General features: G+C 36.0%; 1 protein-coding gene across 1 annotated transcript in view; it reads left to right on the top strand.

The window, feature by feature from the left end:
• The window catches only part of LOC150095811 (uncharacterized), a 50,526-nt gene extending 34,948 nt beyond the window's left edge, over nt 1-15,578 (top strand). Inside the window, exons 4-6 of the mRNA XM_090409537.1 lie at nt 3,627-4,122; nt 11,250-11,377; nt 14,922-15,578. Coding sequence (XP_090265663.1) covers nt 3,627-4,122; nt 11,250-11,377; nt 14,922-15,578 — 1,281 coding nt within the window. The remainder of the gene's footprint in view (nt 1-3,626; nt 4,123-11,249; nt 11,378-14,921) is intronic.
• Nucleotides 15,579-19,081: the final 3,503 nt, after the last annotated feature.

The following is a 19,081-nucleotide window of genomic DNA, read 5'->3' as shown; positions in this document are numbered from 1 at the left end:
TTAGTCGAAAAGATATTCGTTGGTCATCACACGCTAAAAAAAGCGCACAATTACACATCTTAAAATCACACACAACGTAAATCAAAATGCATATTTTCCGATGCTTTAAAATTCTTTTTAATAAATCATTTCTTAAGTAATTCTGGAAAACTTTTCAACGTTCGTGAGCGGCATTTTTTGCTTGTCTCAGTTTTATTCATAATTAAATTTATTAATTAATTTATTATAGAATATTAGGATTAGATAGTTTATTTTTAGTTTTTTAGCTAAAATGGAAATCCCAGAATGGTCGTCCCTACAGAAGAGTTTTAACCCCCATTTCTGAGTATCATCACAAAAACGTGCGAATCGCTGCTGTGACTCTGCCAGATTTATTCAGTTTGAACTAAAATCCAAACGCTTCGATGGATTTGTATTAAAAACCCCAAATACAAGCTTTCGCCAGAAGCCACCCAGCAAGAGTCAAGAGTCTTGACTATAGCTGCCATTTTGAAGCTAATTTGAAAGGATACAAATTTCAACTTTGAAAGGAAGATTCCAAAGGCCAAATTTCATCAAAGTCTGCGAAATATTTTCCGGCTTGGTTGGGATTGACCAAGTGAGCAGCGTCTTTTCTTTCCAACCAACAGGCTGTATTCGATCCGACACAGGCATGGATGTCTTACGGTGGGAAACGATTTTCATAGTTCAGCGTGAGACCACCATCCCGCCCATTGGACGCCTGAAAAGCTTTCCTCTGTAGAGTAGGGATTCCCGACTATCTAACCCCTCATTCCACCCGTGGTACTCATTAAAAAAAAAATTAAAAAAAAATGGAAAGCAGTTTTATCACATGCTTGCGGACAGCAAAACGATTGCAATAAATGTTTATACCTTTATTGCAATCGGTTTGTTGCGATATTGTTTCCTTCCTGTCATTTTTTTTAATCTGCCCACACTCGTCCATACCTTTAACCTGAAAAAAAAAGAAAAAAAAAAGAAACGCTTTTCTGTCGGATAAGAAAGTCATTTCTTTTTGGTGTGTCCATTTTGTGTAAGTGTGCGAAATTCTCTTTACCTTTCTTTAAATCTGCCGCATTATTTGGTTTCGTAATCATTAATTAAATGTAAGACTTCTTGAAGTACTCATCAGAGAAGAACTTGCTGCTATTACCGGTAAACATTTCGGTTTGAATGAAAACTAAAATTTGACTGGCATCAAATTAAATTATTTTTACATCCGGCAAAAGTGCTTACCCCAGTCTTAAAAAAGTTGTAGCGTTTTATATCCGATTCTTTTAAAAGGCCTCGATTCTTCAGTTCACTCTACTTAAATTTAAAAAAAGTGATTTTTTTTATAAAACTATATTCATAATAATGAGAGATAATAGCTTAGATGTCGTTTCTATCCTATTGGGCACTGGGCAACCAACACCGTTTGTTATCGTTGCTTTAATATTAGAAGAAATATGTCGGCTGGTATCTTAATTAACGTCGAGAAACATGATTTAGAGATGGGATGGTGCACCACCGATTTCGATGGGCACGAGGATGAAAAAAAAAAAGTACTGAAGAATCCACGCAAAGAAAGTGCTGAAATATAATTTTGAATGCGTTAAAAAAAAAGAAGAAAAAACTTTTCCAGATTGTTTTGAAGCAAGAAACAGATGGGTGTTAATAATGTCATTTTTGGGCTCAGCATGTCTACAAAATGCGGCTCATCTACGAAATGCAACAAATCAGGTCTAAGAAGCACTTTCACAGAGGTCAGAGGTGCGACAGTGCCAATCGTTGTGTCACTCTTCTGGGATAACCTGCGTGGGCGAATTTATATTTTCACGATTTATTATTATTATTATTATTATTATTATTATTATTTAGCGTATTAGGGTCTCAGTCAGAAATTCAAAAACTATTGTGGATACATAAAAGCTCCTGGTATAAGCGAAAACGAAAGTCCCCAAAATCTAGTCTAATAAGATGAGCTTGGATAATGCGTACAGGTGTAAAAGAAGCTGGTGGCCTTGAGAAACGACTCGGATGGGTTGCCTTATGACGTCACGCTCGAGGCGAGGACGATATAAACAGACACCAGCACGCCTTTCTTCAGATCGTTCCACTCAGTACTGGCTGATTGTTGTTCACTGTAGCACACGCATCCAAGTGTCAAAAAAGAAAAAAGAAAAATAAATAAATAAAATAAAATAAATAAAAGTAATAAATAAATAAATAAAAATAAATAAATAAAAATATGAAGCCAGTGATGGTGATAGTGACAGCATTACTAATGATTTGTATGGAGAATCGCAGCAGCCTTCCAGTGGACTCCAGTTTCTCAGAAGTTGAATATGAGGAGGTAAGTGATTTATATTTAAAGTATCCCGACGTAATTTTGTTCCTGGGAAGCTACTTACGTGGTGCACAACTTTTAAGTTTGCCTTACGTGTAAATGAGGATGGTACAGAGTTTTGAAAACGCATCACGTATTTTAGTTTATGTAAAGAAATGCCGTCCGGTATGGATTTCTTAAAAGTATTCGCCCATCCTTGAATATATTCTTTGAGAAATTTGATTTCCTAAAAAAAGAGGCTCAACGAGATTAAAAGAAAAAAACAAAAATGAAGAATCTTTTTTTTTTTTTTTTAGTTCGTTATTTTGAATTTGTTACAAGCGAAAATGTTCATGTTTTGTAACGAACTACTTTTTAGGCATTGAATGTTGCATCTCATACGAAACGAAATGTGTATTTGCAAATTCCGCCCATACTGGGAAGTGAAGTCTGAAACTTGAATTCGTTTTTAACACGCTTCTTGGGGAAAATGCATTCTTGGAATTGCCTGAATTCTGTTAATGCAAACAGTTAAAAGTCGTCGTATGGCGAATGCGACCAAGCTGAAATTGAATAACATGCTGCATACATGGATTAGTTATTCTTATAAAAATTAAATGATTATTAATCGGAAAGGTGGCAGAAAATGGCAACGGAACACAAAACCCAAGCGGCCTCCTCTAGCGGCCGCTTGGGCGATCGCGAATCAAATGGCAGAACCTTTTTGGTAACTTAATTGTGTCGTAAAAGAACATCGCATTTGTTTTCTTGAAATGAGCAATTTGTTGCACTGGGATTTCATGTTTTCCAAATTCGCCGTAGCCACCCTCCAAAGGAGATCATCAGTCTTAAATCAATGAACACAATTTATTTCGGTTGCATGCTTTATGTATATGAGAGAGCATATTTTTATAAGATGCTGCACGCGATTTCATTTCTGCATAATTTCTACGAACATAAAACTACTTGGTGTTAGAAAACCAGAAAATTTTCGCTGACCTTGAAAATACTCACAACTTATTTTTGAAGCTAACGATGAAGAAGAGCATGCCGACCTGGTACAAACAGAACCAATTAAACAATTTAGAAGCATGAAGAATCGTAGCATGAAGAAAAAAAACTGTTATTTAATAAGGTTTGGTATATTCTTGCCTGATAATAATTAATTACCACATTATAAAAATGTAACTTTTTAATTTTCTCAGAACACTCAGACATTTCTTTTAGTGAGGAAGAGTATTTATTTATGGTGCACATTCCGCATTATCTTAGTAGAATGAATACTCCTTAAATCTCAGTTAATTTTTTTTTCTTGCAGTTTGATGAATATTATGGGTTAGAGGACAAACAGAACGTCTCCACAACAGCGCCTCAGCAGGTTTCTTACGATGACATGTACAGTCAATGGTCGACGTGGACCAAATGCTCTCGAAAATGCAAACAAGTCCGCACCCGTTACTGCACTTTGCCGGAGTATTGTGATTCCAACATCCTTAAGGAAGAAAAAAATTGTCACGGCAGCAATTGTCGGGAGAGGATCACGGTGGTGCCCCAGAGCGGAGAACTGACTGCAAAAGTCGGGACACCTGCCGAGTTCAGAGTTCTTTACCATCTCCAGAACTTCGTGTATTCCGACTGGTCTGAGTGGACTCCGTGTAGTCGCTCCTGTCGTACGAAAAGGTTCCGTAAGTGCGAAATGGCCAATGTTTGCGGCAACAGCATGGTTCAAGAAGACGCGCTTTGTTACGCCCACGGCAGTACCTGCGAAGTGCAGTACAAAAGAGACTTGCACAAGGAGGAATACGATTCTAGCGGTAAGTTGATATCGTTACATTAGGAGTTAGAATAGCTCATATTAAAATGCGCGTTCGGGTCTGTGATTTTCGATTCATATTTATGAATTTAAAAAAGTATTTAAATCCACCTGATGAAAAACATCGCAGGTTGCTATTCTAAAGTATCAGTCACATCTTGCGCCTCATGCCTTAGGGAAAAGTAGCGAATGTTCTGAAAAACTGGGGATACTCAGTTTTGTGTGCGTGCGAAGGATAAAAAGAAATCGACATACTTCTGTACAATCCTAGTATAGAAGTACGTTGAGTCGTAGACTTCTACGAGTACAACTGCTTCAAATATTATTTTAAGAGATATCAGTTAAGACCATACAAGTATAGCGAACAGAAAATAAGAAAAAAGGGATAACAGTTTTTTTTTAATCAATTTCATTTGGTAGTATAACAAGCAACTCCAATACCGAAGGCAGTCCATTCATAATCGCATTTTTGGATTTATATATTTCTTTCAATATGTTTCACACTATTCTCTTAAAGAACAGCATTCTTACAGTGTTCAGTTTCGTCCCCCCCTCAACCATTCACACGTGATTGATAGCTTTAAACCACTTACGATATACAATCCTTTTGAACCATGTAGATTAACAAATTAATCCACTTAAATATTGCGATTATGTAAGTCCGAAGTGAGCAACACACGAGAAAATGAAAGGAGAAACCTTCGCATGGCTGCCCGACTGAATCTGAGTTGCCCCGCGTAGCCTATGCGGCATGTTTCCTTTAAGAGCGTTATTGGTTCGGTTCTAATCGCCGACTAGAGGAAGTTTTTCTCTTGCGAGTTATCGATGGGTTTTGAATATCACATTTCGAAAAAAATCGACCGTAAAACTCATAGGAGGACAACTACGATTAAGAAAGTCTAGCATCACGAATCGACAGCAGTTTTTTGCCAACAGCTCCCAGTTTCTAAAAGCCAGGGCTACAAGAGCTCCGCCGATTTGGAAAATAAAATAAAATAAAATCGCTTTTATTTCATATTTACTTTAATACCATAAAAATTCGTCAGAATTAAAAAAAACGAACCCTTACAATGAAGGTGATGATGTGCTGCTTATTTATTTAGTTTTCTTTAATCGATGACTAAATTAATTGTTTCTGTTATTTCGATGTTTACAGTATTCCTACCCGTGAACAAATTAATGAGAGAGCGAAGAAATTTTTCATTCAATGTTAATTTCGTAGTTAATCGTCACCCGCCAACGGAGAAATAGTGTCAGTGGGTGGGCTGCGCCGTTGGTTTACCTGCTTGTGAGCTACGACAGTATGAACAAATATAAATCGTTTGGATTGGGTGCAGAGCCGTATTCATAGGTGTGCGAACTGTGCGGTAGCGCGGGGCCCTGTGCCACCGCACAGTTTTTATGTATTTTCTTGGTAAAACAAACACCGAATTTTTCATGAAAATACATTAAAATTATACTGATAACGGCGCGCGTTCTTTCGTTGGCATTGCACCGCGTTTCTGCTTGTCCAGTATCTCATGGCCGGAGCCAGAGTCTGGCTCTATTGTTCGATGAAATAACATTAGGATAAACAGTAATTGGTATAGGGAATAAATTTTAAGATCGTAGCGCTAGAGCGGTAGTATTTATGACAATAGATATAACAATATCATACAACACAGTGTTAAATAGGGAAAAGTGCATTTTAAAACAGGTGTTTTTAATAATTTTAAGGAGTGTTTTGATTTCAGTTTATGATTTTATGAACAAGTAAGTATATACACGTACTGTCATGGCAACATCTTAAAAAAGTGTATTTTGTAAACTGGTTTTAGGTTATCCGACATCAGAATTTTTCTTCAATAGCAGTTTTCAATCTATATTAGATTTATTTATTTTCTAATATTATCTATTTTAGATATATTTTATTTATCAGGTAAGTAATTTTGTTTTAATTTATTAACTTATTTTATAATTAAATCTATCGTATTTAATTCTAAAGTATGACTAGTCATGAGAGAGAGATTATTATGGAAGAAAATACCCAAGTGGGTATTTTCTTCCATAATAATCTTCCATAAAAAACGAAAGCGAAAACAAGAAAAAGCGGCTGAGGAACGTCAAAGAAATTCACTCTTTAAATTTATGAAGTTGAACTCACATATTTGTTCAGATATACCAGTTGATAACGGGAGTTCTGAAATATCTACAAACAGTTCTTTGGCTTCAACATTAATTAATAATGAGAGTTCTGAAATACTCAAAGGAAGCGGAGAACATGACGCGTTTGGTCCAACAATGAGTATTGAAGATCCTAAAACTGAGACACCAGAGGAAGGTGAACTATTTGCTATTGATGATCCAGCAACATGGCCCAAAATTTTGAACAACGCAACACTAACACAAATTGTACAACGTGGTCCACCGTCTCCTCCGACTGAAAATGATTTTCCAAAAGATGACAACAAGAGGTGTTTTTGCACAGCTCACTATGTTAGGACAATGGCAAACGGAAAGAAGCAAAACAGAAGATGGCTTGTATATTCAAACTCTGCCAACTCTATTTCTTGTTTTTGTTGCAAATTATTTTCTTCTGATGATAATTTGTTATCTAGTAATGGCTTTTCTGACTGGCGACGTGTAAGTGAAAGATTAAAGTCGCACGAACGAAATCCAGTGCACATGAAATGCATGTATTCGTGGACACAAATGGAATGTAATTTAAAAAATCACAATACAATTGATCTGGCAAATCAAAATGTCACAAAATTTGAAGCAGAACGGTTAAGAAATGTTTTGAGACGAATAGTAGCAGCAATTCTTTATTTATCAGAACATAATTTAGCTTTTAGAGGTAATTTTGATACTTTGTACACAGCCCATAATGGTAATTTTTTAGGAATCATAGAATTAATTGCAGAAGTTGATCCACTATTAAAAGATCATTTAATGCGATCTTCGGGAAAAAAAATTATAGGTAAGAAACAAAATTCGTGTCTATCACCCATTGTGCAAAATGAATTAATTGGTGATATGGGAACCAAAATTCAACAAAATATTGTAAATATGATACGACAGGCAAAGTACTATTCCATAATTTCATTAATATTTAGATTTTTGCATATATTTAAAGCAGATATTGAAATTCGTGAAAACTTTTTGACGTTTTTAACAACTAATGACACGACTGGTAAAGGTATATTTGAAAATATAAAATCACTTTTGAATAAATTAAATCTTAAGTTGTCAGATTGTAGAGGGCAAGGGATAACGGAGCGAATGTGAAAGGGGTATCCGTGCTTACATTTTAAATGAAAACGAAAAGGCATTTTATACTCCTTGCGCCTGTCATTATTTAAATTTTATTTTAGAGGATGTCGCAAAATCATCAATTATAGCAATAAATTTTTTTAATGTTATACAAAAAATATATACATTATTTGCTGCCTCAACTTCACGTTGGGACATATTAAAGAAATTCGTTAAACAATTAACTCCAAAACCATTATGTGACAAGATGGGAATGAAATAGAAATAGAATAAAATCAGTTAGAGCTGTACGTTTTCAAATTCCAGAATTTTTAAATGCACTAAAAGAATTATCTAAAACTGCATCAGATAATACTATCCAAGTAGAAGTGGTTTCAATATATGAACAAATAGATTCATTTGAGTTTATACTAAGGCTTGTAATTTGGTATGAACTTTTGTCAAAAGTTAATTTAGTAAGTAAAGTATTACAAAATGCAAAAATTCCCATAGGCGTAGCAACTAAGCATATTAAACAGTTAGTGCAGTACTTTGAAGAGCAGAGAATATCAGGATTTGATAGCTGTTTTGAGATTGCTAAAGAACTGTCAAATCTATTAGAAATAGAAATTAAATTTAAAGAAAGCCGAGTACGTCGAAGAAAAGTATTTTTTTGATTATGAAACGCCTGATGAATCACACATAGGTGATAACAAAGATAATTTTTGGATAAATTTCTTTTTTGTAATTTTAGATACTGCTGTACAATCTGTCAAAAAATATTTGAATTGTATGAAATTCACGAAAAAGCATTTGGATTTCTTCATGATATGAAATTAATAAGAAAAATGAGAGAAAATGAATTAAAATTTTGCTGCAAACAGCTGTATCAAAAATTAAATACAGATATTGATGAATCTGAATTTTACGATGAATTAATTATTTTTAGAAATATCGTTCCAGAAGATGCACCCATTCATATTTAAAAATTCATAATTGCAAATAATTTGTCGGATATTTATCCAAATATTACTACGACATTTAAAATATCATTGACCAGTTTAGTTACGGTCGCATCAGCAGAAAGGTCATTTTCCAAATTAAAATTAATAAAAACCTATTTGCGATCTTCTATGTCTCAAGAACGTTTGTCGTCCCTGGCAATAATATCTACAGAGCATGAAATTGCAAAACATTTGACTTTTGATAGCGTTATAAATGATTTTATTGATAAGGTTAAATAAAATTTAACATATTAAGATTTCTTTTAAATCTTATAAGTTGTTATGCATATATTTCATTCTTTATAGTAAAAATGGATATATTTTTATATTATTATGTATATTATTAAATAAATCATTGTTCTGGCTTATTTATATGATAATGTGTACTTACATAATAAAATAATATATCATGTACATACAGACATTTATTTTTTAACTAATTTTTTCCCTTTACTTAAATTGATGCTAAAGAGCATACTTGTTTATTTATGTGCATAAATATTTTTCATATTTGATTTAATTAATTAATTAACAAGATATCCTTCCATGCAAAATTTCCATAATTGTTACTAACTTTCAGGGGCCCCGCTTTTCCATTTCGCACAGGGCCCTGCAAAATGTAGAAACGGCCCTGATTGGGTGATAGGTGGCGAGCGGGATAGCGAGTAATTTGGCGTAATGAAATTATATTCAGTCTGTATTCTAATTGCATATTAAAAGTAGAAACGCATCGAAATTTTAACTGCGGCCAACCAGACCCCCAGACAGGTTGACGTATCCGTCATTCAATCAACAGGCAGCGGATTCGAACACCACGTAGAGCATCACATGTTTGTGATGCTCTATATTTAGGTGGGAGATGAATTTCACCGTCTGGTGTCTCGCGAGACTATTCGAGGCCTGAATTGACTTGAAAATGTCCCGCATTTGATGCATTTCGGAAATGAATAAGAAATAAATAAAAATAAAAAATACATACAATTAATTAAAAAATACGATAGAAGGCCACCAGATATACGTCCTTTCGTGATTGAAATCACGAAGAAAATGCGCTGCTGTTTCTGTTTGGTTTACCATCATTACATTCTTCCGACTGGGATTTTTTTCGTTTGTCTTTTTAAAAAGATCAGGCATTCTCATGTTGCATTCTCAACAGTGATCTAGTAATCTAGTATTCAAATTTCGAATAGTGGATCCTCTGCGAATAACATCACATTCCGTTTGGCACAAGGAACTGTAGCAATCGTCAGAAAATCCCGTTAAAGTTCAAAAACAACTCGTTTCACGGACCCACTTGAGCAAAATAGCCCAACTGATCCGAATAAGCTTGTGAGCAGCGAATAGAAGTATAAAATTGAAATATTGGTTTACTTTCGCCTCGCAAAAAAAAAAAAAAAAAAAGTCTCGAAGCGAATGCATATTTGATAAGGAAAAGGCTAATATGCTTGCCTTTCCTTTGCTTGGAAAGAAGAAGAAGAAAAGAATGTATAAAAAACAAGCGAAAGTGTTGCCTCGGCAGAGGAAGTTTTATTCAGAGCACCGCTCGTCTCCACACTAATTGAATGAATTTTTCCCCCCTAAAATGATAATGTAACCCCCGTGAAAGTAAAAACCTTCAACACATCGGTGCAATATCAGGAATGATCTTTTCGGAGACCATCAGGCTTTCGTTATCGACCACCCCGCCGCCCTTCATTCAGCCTGTGGTTAGTAATGCATACGATCTCTACTTGCAATGCGAGTTCGCTGTGGGAACCGGTCAATCCAATTGAACATTTTTGAGATATTCAAAAAAAAAAAAAAAAAAAAAAAAAAAAAAAAAAAAAAAACCGCCGAAGTCATTCTGATTCGTATTAATAACTTCTTACGATGGTTAATAAGGCTAAAGCGGAGAACTTTATAAAGTAAAAAAAAAAAAAAAAAACGAATGCCACGTGCTAATACATTCATATACTTCTAGAAAGTTGAGCACTTTGAATTCAACCCTCATTTTTTAAGTCACTCCTTGCAGTAATAAAATAATATTATTACTACTAATTATGAATCGGTTACGCTTTTCTGTGCCACTTCCACTCTCACACGGGGAAAATAAATTGCAAATTTATAATTTAGGGGAAATTATTATCCCGAGTGTGGGCATTTCTATCTTTTACTCTGCAAATGTAGAATATCACGAACACAAGCTCTTCTTCTTCTTTGGCTCTTATCATAGGGCAGGTTCTTATTCTAGCAGAAAAAATAAACATTCTTACAATCAACCAACATAAGAACATTTCCTTGCCTTTGATGCATCTTTGTACAACCTTCCTCTAATTCTTTCAGTGGAGAGCTGCTTTGATTCCTGCTCATTTAATTCGTTTTGTTCCTTTTCAAGATGCTGACTTTTTTTTTTTTAAATTATCCGCGAGTTCTTGCTAAGTTATTTGAAATTTTACTGATTTAAATCTTTCCGTCTTTTTCTTTTCTTTATCTTTCTAATTTCCTCTTTTCTGCCTCACTGGATGCTTGATTTTAATGCAGCAACATTTCCTTCCCTGCTTGCTGTCTTCATACTTTCATTTACTTCATTAACGATTGCGGTTCATTTCGGTTTGATGTCATTTTACGCGAGCAACAACATCTCTGATTTTAGAAAATACTCAAATTCTGCTCTTTCCCCCCTGTTTTTTGAGGTAAAAGATCCGTCGGTGAAGAGGACTCGACCTGAATATGAGTAATTTAAGTAGCACGCACTTGGGGAAATGCGGTAACTGCTATTCAGTACAACATACCACCCTGTTGCGAGATCGACAAATAAGTCTTTCAAATCACATTGAATGCATTCTGGAAGGTTGTTCTATGAGGAGAGAGAAAAGATAATTCGCGTTAGTAATTCTGCTGTTTTGTTTGGCAGGTGAGAAGGAAGAAGCCAACGCGAATCCTCTGGATTCGCAAAAGTGCGGCGTTCCTGAAATCGATGTCCAGTTGGCACTTCGCATTATAGGCGGACGTGAAGCTGCTAAGGGAAGTTGGCCGTGGCAAGTAAGTATTACACATTAAAAAATGCCCATCGAGTAACAAATCTCAGTAGAAAAAAAACTTAATTTTTGCGTTAATACTTTTATGTGTTCATAGAAACTTTAAGGAAATCATCAGGCACCGATTGAATTGTAGCTGAAGAATTGTTTAAAAGTCACTTCCCAGGGATAACCGCTGGGTAAATGATTAAAAAGTACCACACAAAATACCTTATTTTTGTACCAAAAGTGAAAAAAAATGGCCAAGAATGCCAAAATTTACGCAAGCAGATGCAGTCGGAGAATATGAACTGAAAGTCAATGATATCGTGTATATAGATATATATATTGCACCTGAAGAAGTCTGTTAAAGACGAAACTAGTCGTGCCATTAAAATATGTTTTTTATTTCTCATCTCGGTTTCCCAGTCATTTAATCCTAAGATACACACACACACACACACATATATATGTGTGTGTATAGAAAGATTTTTACCTTGGGTATATTATACGTTAAAGATATCAAGCAATTTTATAAACTTAGTTTTAATCCTATTTCCCAAGTAAGTAAACAAAGCACATGACGTAGAGTACACCCAAGGTAAAAAACCTTCCACATCTTTCTCTCATCCCGAGATTTTTATTTAATAAGGTCAAAGCGCCTTGTGGCAACTTGTATAGGTAAAATTTATAAGTTCTGCATTACTTCAACATTGGCATCTCAGGGTCTGGCTCCCACTGACGAGACCTCAATAAAGACCGAAACCGGTCTGGGTTGTGGTCCTTCCCTTAATCATATAAGCATAGCATCATACATGTTTGCAAGGAGATGTGCTTTTCATTGTGGTTGGTACTAAGGATATTACTAAGAAAAGTGATCAGAGCTTACTCCACCTTTACCACGAGTTGCCTCAGACCTGAACTATGTTCAGGCGCAACCTTTACTTACTACTTGTTTGCTTACTTGGGAAAAATGATTAAAACCAAGTTTATAAAATTGCTTGGTATCTTTAAAACACACACACACACACACACACACACACACATATATATATATATACATATATATATATATATATATATATATATATATATGATGAGAATTTTGCCTAAAAGTCTACCATCCATTAATACAATGAATCTGATGTTTAATATGAGGCAACGGTTAGTGATATAGTGATGTTTAATGCTGTCTTTTCTAGAAATCAAATCTCAGTTAGTGGTCTCTAAATTAGGTCGTAGAACGAGCTAATGTGCCACTTAAGTACCCAGAATAGTTCCTTCTCCGTTATTTTTTTTTATTCTTCTAGTGGTAGCGTGTCTCTCATTTGCCAACCTGTGGGTTCGAATCTCCCTGTCGCACGGCTGTTTTGCGAGCATTAGGTCAAAAATGATTTTTACGTGACTGCCTTGTTGCTTGTCGCAGGTTTTAAGTGTACGTCGAAAGTGCTCTTGTTTTCTAGAACAGATTCTCTGCTTATCTTGGCTTATGCAGAAGGTTTACAGCACATTAGTCTCACGCTCTATAAACCTTCCAACGGTTTATGGATTGGATTAACATAAATATCATCATGTTTTGCATGTCGAAAGCACTTTTTTGTTCAGATTTGTTCTTTTAGGCTTGAAAATTTCAAGTGCGGCCAGTGAATTTTTAGTGGGGATGCTGCCTATACAAAATAAAAATAAAAAAAATTATTTTTTCCCTAATCAGTAACCAATTTATTAATAGATAGATCTACAGATTTCTATTGAGTTGAAATGATTAATTTCATCGGATATCCATGCAATCTGTTTTACTGATCTATTCGCGCTTACAACGACAACAACCTAAAAATTGTCGATATAAGAAAGCGTGCAAGTATCGGAATGTACAGCTGATGGCGCCTCTTTGCAGTGAAGATGCAATGTCAAATTGCGTTCGGTGGACAAGAAAACTTGTGAGGATTTCTCGAGAGGCTGTGCAAGAATAAATAACACAAAACACCTTCAAGGCAAATCGATAACAAAAAACTTTTTAAAATTTTAATTGTAAGTATTATTATTAATTTAAAGACAGGATAACCCACTTTGTTTCTTAGCCAAGCAGCCCACACAGCGACCAAGAGCTTACGAGAATAAAGCCTTCGACGTGAGGGTCGCCATTATATTGTACCACTTCAATGATGAAATGAACCCTGCCCGTATAGTCGACATTTATTAGCGCTTTTTATTGGGGACCTGACAGCCGTACATCCGAAAACAACTGTCATGCAGAAGGTCTTTTAATACTCCAAGTTCTTCCGTCACGTTTGCAACTTTCAAAAGTCAACGCTGTTTTGTTTCGCTACGTGGCTATGAAAGATATTTCTCATCTCTTCTTTTCCTTGTTCATAAGATAGATGTTTGCTGAGCAGATCTCTGTGCCAGACCGATTTAGTGCCCTACAAATGTCGGGAACGGCTACCGGAATTTCTCTAAATCAACCTTTCAGCCTGTGTTCAAAGGTGGTGGCGATGGCTAGGAGATCGGCTGTGGATTGGGAGTCACGAATACGTATTCTGGTCGCTAATTAGTTAGTGAGACTCCAAATGAAAACTTCGGCTGTGATGATTTTCTGTCGGTCTCTCAAAAGAACAGAAGTAAGCGCAATGTAGGCGACCCTTTTTTTTTCTGAATAGTTTCTATGCTATAGGACAGAGGTTACTGGAGCAGGAAACATTGTCGAGGTGTTATAGGTTAGGTGCTAATTCTTGAGCACGGGTTTTAACATGGTGGGAGGATACCATAAGGACCATATGATTTGGTGTCTAAGCTATTCCAAAAATTGTTTTTGAGACCAAACATGAAATTTTTTTAAGCCACTTCAGGCTTACGATAAGCAAAGTAGTGGCCTCATATCGGACGATGTATCCATTTAAAGATTTTTACAAGTATCCATCTCGCAGTGTGATTCGAACTCTTAGGTCAGCAAGCTGGTAAGCAATCCATTTGGTCACCGAGGCAACCTTTTAGATTTCTTTGTTTCTCTACGAATAGTTTCCGCAGTAAATTCAAGTCATCCATTAGAAAATGGATGAGTTGACATTTTCATGCCAAAAACAAAACCAAAAAAATCCAAAAAAGACTTGAAACTATTCTGACAAGTGGTTGTAATTTAAAGTAAATAAGAAAGAAAAGAAAAATATAGCCTCGTGTTCTTCGCTGCATCGACCAATGTGGGACGGCTTCCTACATTTACTAGTTTTTATAAGCAGTGCTGATAATGAAATGCTTCGCTTCACATTTTTCATGTAGTTAAAAAAAAAAAAGAAAACAAACTGAAATATTTTTGGGTGTGTTGGATGTTGAGACTCAATTTGTACTCGCTCTTTCGACCTTGACTACTTTCAGCAGAAATAAAAAAAAATCGAACGGTGAGACATGCATTCGATCATCTGTGCTGCCTGCACTCGGGAAAGGTGGGGGATGTTCTACATATCATTTTGTTTTGTTATATCAGTAAAGAATGAAGTTATTTGATGAATGTTAGGATACTAAGAAGAATGTTAGTTTCTCAGCATCATCTTAATGTATTATATATTTTTTTCCAGGTAGTTATTTTAACGAAGCACCAGGAGCCATTCTGCGGAGGGACCCTGATAGCAGAACAGTGGGTGCTGACAGCTGCTCACTGCGTCAAGCGTAAACTCTTTGTAAGGGCTGGTGAGCATGATCTATCTGACAGAGACGGAAGCGAGCAAGAAGAGAGGATTGCGGACTCTTTTGTACATCCCGACTACAATCCCGTAACAGTAGATAGCGATGTCGCACTTCTGAAGCTCAAAGCTCCGCTAACTCTCGGTAAATATGTACGACCCGCGTGTCTGCCTTCTCAAGGATCGATTCTGCCGACATTTGGCAGGGGGACGATACTCGGATGGGGAAAGAGAAGGAATGCTGCTGTGTTCGGCACGGACGTCCTTCATCAAGCAGAAGTTCCGATCGTCGACAGCGAAGAGTGTCGCTCTGTGTACGACATTTATTCCATCACGGACAACATGATGTGTGCGGGATACAAGATGGGACGCGTGGATTCTTGTGCCGGAGACAGCGGGGGTCCTTTGCTATATATGGTGAACGGACGATGGGAAATCCATGGCATCACGAGTTTTGGGGAAGGATGCGGACGTAAAAACAGGTACGGCATTTACGCAAGGGTATCCAGTTTCGTGAGATGGATCAGGAGAACAGTTGCACGTCATTCGTAGATAGATGTTTCATGTGTATAGTGTACAGTTTGTAATTATTATTGCGTCCATCCGTATATTGCGATTCTAGCAGAGAGCAAGCGTGCAAGTCACCACATTAACGTGGATTTGCTCAGTTGGTCTGAATGCTGTGCAAAACTAGATGCAAGATGAGACTGGAAACTGTGGTGACGTTGAAATCGATTCCAACGCCTTCATGGGTAGCTGACACGAGTGATGTTATGCCATCGACGGGACGCTGAAAGAAAGAAGCAGCAGCATTTCGCAACAGATTAGGCGGCAAACTGAGATCAAAAATGTGACTCCTTCTCCATGAGTACACGTTTTAAATTTTAAACAGACACGTTTACTCTTGTGTCGGTTTTAAATTAACACCGAGTATTCTGCAATCCTGGCGAGGAGTCCTCAGTGGTTAGATCAGCTGGGCCTGCTTTCATTTCCATCTGTATGAGTGCCGGAAGAGAAATCCACCTACTTCTGTCTAAGACTGGCTATTTCTGCCTTAAACTACATTGGAGGGAATTTTTTTTTTTTTTTTTCAAATTCAGACGTTAAACTGAACTGAAGAGAGAGAGAGAGAGAGAGAGAGAGAGAGAGAGAGAATGAACATCAACAAGAAAGGCAGCTGTGTATCGATGTAACTTTAATCCCAGACATTTTTCAAGTTGCAGCAGCAGCGTGAACCGATGTTAACGAATTCGAAGCTATTTTGAACGGAGATAATAAGTTTTGTGTACGGTGAGCCTTGGGACTGAGGACCTTTGGCATTTTATCGAAGCACCTGTTCTGTAAATGAATTGATGTAAATAGTTAATGTGAGGAGCAACCTGTAATAAACTAATTCCCTCGATGTTCTCTCTTTTCTTATTTACTGCTGGATGTTTATCATTGAATTTTAATTAAAATGGAATTATTCATTATACGAACTCTTTCATTCTGCTTGACTTTTTTTTCCCCTTGAATGTTTAGTATAAGACTAGAAGTAGGTTCTTTAATATTTTTTCTTTTTTTTCCTGTTAACTTTATACTTACTATAGTAAAATAGGTGATAATTCGGTTGTTAAGTAATTTAACAGAACCATTACAAACCCTTACAAACAATACTTTTATGAGTATAATTTTATAACAAGATAAAAGTATTACTTAAATTAAGGAGATATTAAATCCCACATAGTTTTAAAACCGAATAAGAAACTCAAAGATTGGAATCAGAGAGTTTCTTGCCGAATATAGTAAACTATAAAGTATCGGTGATACTTTATAGTTTCCGGTATTGTACTACGTACTAGGGTCACTTGCATTAGCTCACGCTAAGTGTTCGCCGATACTTTATAGTTTACTATATTCGGCAAGAAACTCTCTGATTCCGATCTTTGAGTTTCTTATGCGGTTTTAAAACTATGCGGGATTTAATATCCCATTAATTTAAGTAATGTTTTCATTGCCGAAATGAAGCTTATTAACTCTTTATACTTAAGATAAAAGTAGTTATTCTTACAAGTTGCTAATTCCAAGTACGATAGATGCAGTGATAGAGACGGGAACTTCAGCATCCCCTCTCTGAAATTTTGTCGTTTTGAAAAACAAACAATGAAGAACAAAAATTCTTAGAGCGTATTTTATTTTCCCGAACTCCAACCTTTATAATACTGAGACATTTTATCTTTTTACTTGATTCAAAATGCAACTAAGGAGTTGCATTCTGTCACTAAGGAGTTTTTACTGTAACTTACAGATAATTCGTGCCGAATCGAATCAGAGACATTCTTCTAACTTCGTTATTTCGAATTGTTCACCCGAACCTTTTTTTAAACATGATTTGAAAAAGAAAAGTGCTCGGAAACCTAATTACAACATACTCGCATTGTTTGCGTGCCTTAAATTATGAACACGCTTTCCATCTTTCTAGGCGCAGTCGCGATCCGTTCGGGAAATTATGCAAGTCAATGAAAATGTCGTCAAATATTTTGATGAAATTACTTGGACCGGGAATTAAGAGGGCGTCGAAGAAAAATGATAAAACAGATCAAATGTTTTTCTGTGAAATTACTTAACAACCATATTCTCACCTATTTTACTATAGTAAGTATTAAATTAACAGGAAAAAAAAAATAAATAAAAGAACCAACTTCTAGCCTTACACTAAACATTCAAGAAAAAAAAAAGTGAAACAGAATGAAAGCGTTCGTATAATGAAATATTCAATGTGACGCCATTCCCTACGAATAATGCAATTTAAGAAGATGGAGAAGGAAATATTAAAACAAAAACAAACAAACAACAACAACAAAAAAACACAACAGCGTGAATCTGAAGTAACTCAATAGTGGAGTAAGGCAAAGGAAGTCCATATGTTATACCAATGTTAGCGCATATATTTCCTTATCTTCCACATTCCTTCCTTCAACAACCTCTTCGCCAACAATTCATTGTAACGAAGGCAAAAATTCAACTATTTAAGACGAATTATTCGCACTGATTTAAACATTAAAAATTTAGACATTAAAAAAAAATCCATCGAGAATGTGCAGTTTTGGTATTCAATGATTAAAGATGATTAAATAATAAACTAAATTTTAAAGTTTAAGAAACTAATAAGTGAAACGGAAAAGATAAGACATTACCTTTTCAGTTATCCCGTGAAAATGTAAATTTAAAAATTAATTATTTTATTTTATTTTTTGTTATTTTAAAAACTTTCTAGAGTTCAGCTACGTACTATTTTCAGGCGTGCTGAAAAGTTGCGATAATCACCATGAAAGAATTGCGGTAGAATCATGTCAGAACTATTCAGCCCCCCCCCCCCTCCCATCGTATATCACTATCAAGCATGAGACTTTTCAGAATTTGTAGAAAATTAATGCAGTGTGTGTCGGGGAGAGGGAACAGCAGGTAAGAGAGAACGAATCTGTTCATGTTTTTGGAGAGCCGGAGATTGTGATCTTTGGGGAATAATATTCCAGAGGATCAAGAGAACAACTGTAGACAGAATGAATACCGAGCTAGGGAAGGGGGTTCTGTGGTTAGCTGCTACTTTAAATGAAAGTTGGGCAGCTGCTCATGCTACTATAATTACTCTAAAAATTATTATTGAGAAAACTCATCATCTGAATCGTGCTTCTTACATAATTAAATCTAAAGCTATTCGGGCGACCAAACCACCCGAGTGCGTTTGGCAAATGCCGGCTGTCTGAGTTTTCTATTTCAGGTTTGGTCATGATTTGTGTTCCTCGTCGGATTTCAATTGGGAAGTGTCGCATTTTATTTGAAACTGAAACTAGCCGCCCGTGGCTTGCACAGAGTGGTAAAACATCGCATCTTCTCCTCTCCCAGTTCGAAATAATATTCTGTGGCGTAATCGGACTCGAACGCACAATGTAGTAGAAGGATAGAGCTCGTCACTGAGCTGCAAAAAGCGGAACAAGTGTCATATGTCACTTGTTCCGTTATTTCAGCAGTGACGAATGTCACTGCTGAAATCTTTAACCTTTAACACCGCAAAA

The sequence above is a fragment of the Typopeltis vanoorti genome, chromosome 19 (genome assembly GCF_054136105.1).
Source record: "Typopeltis vanoorti isolate ZY-2024b chromosome 19, IOZ_Tvanoo_1.0, whole genome shotgun sequence".
Classification (NCBI taxonomy): domain Eukaryota; kingdom Metazoa; phylum Arthropoda; class Arachnida; order Uropygi; family Thelyphonidae; genus Typopeltis; species Typopeltis vanoorti.
Note: the sequence above shows the minus strand (reverse complement) of the source record. Positions and strands in the feature narration are given on the sequence as shown.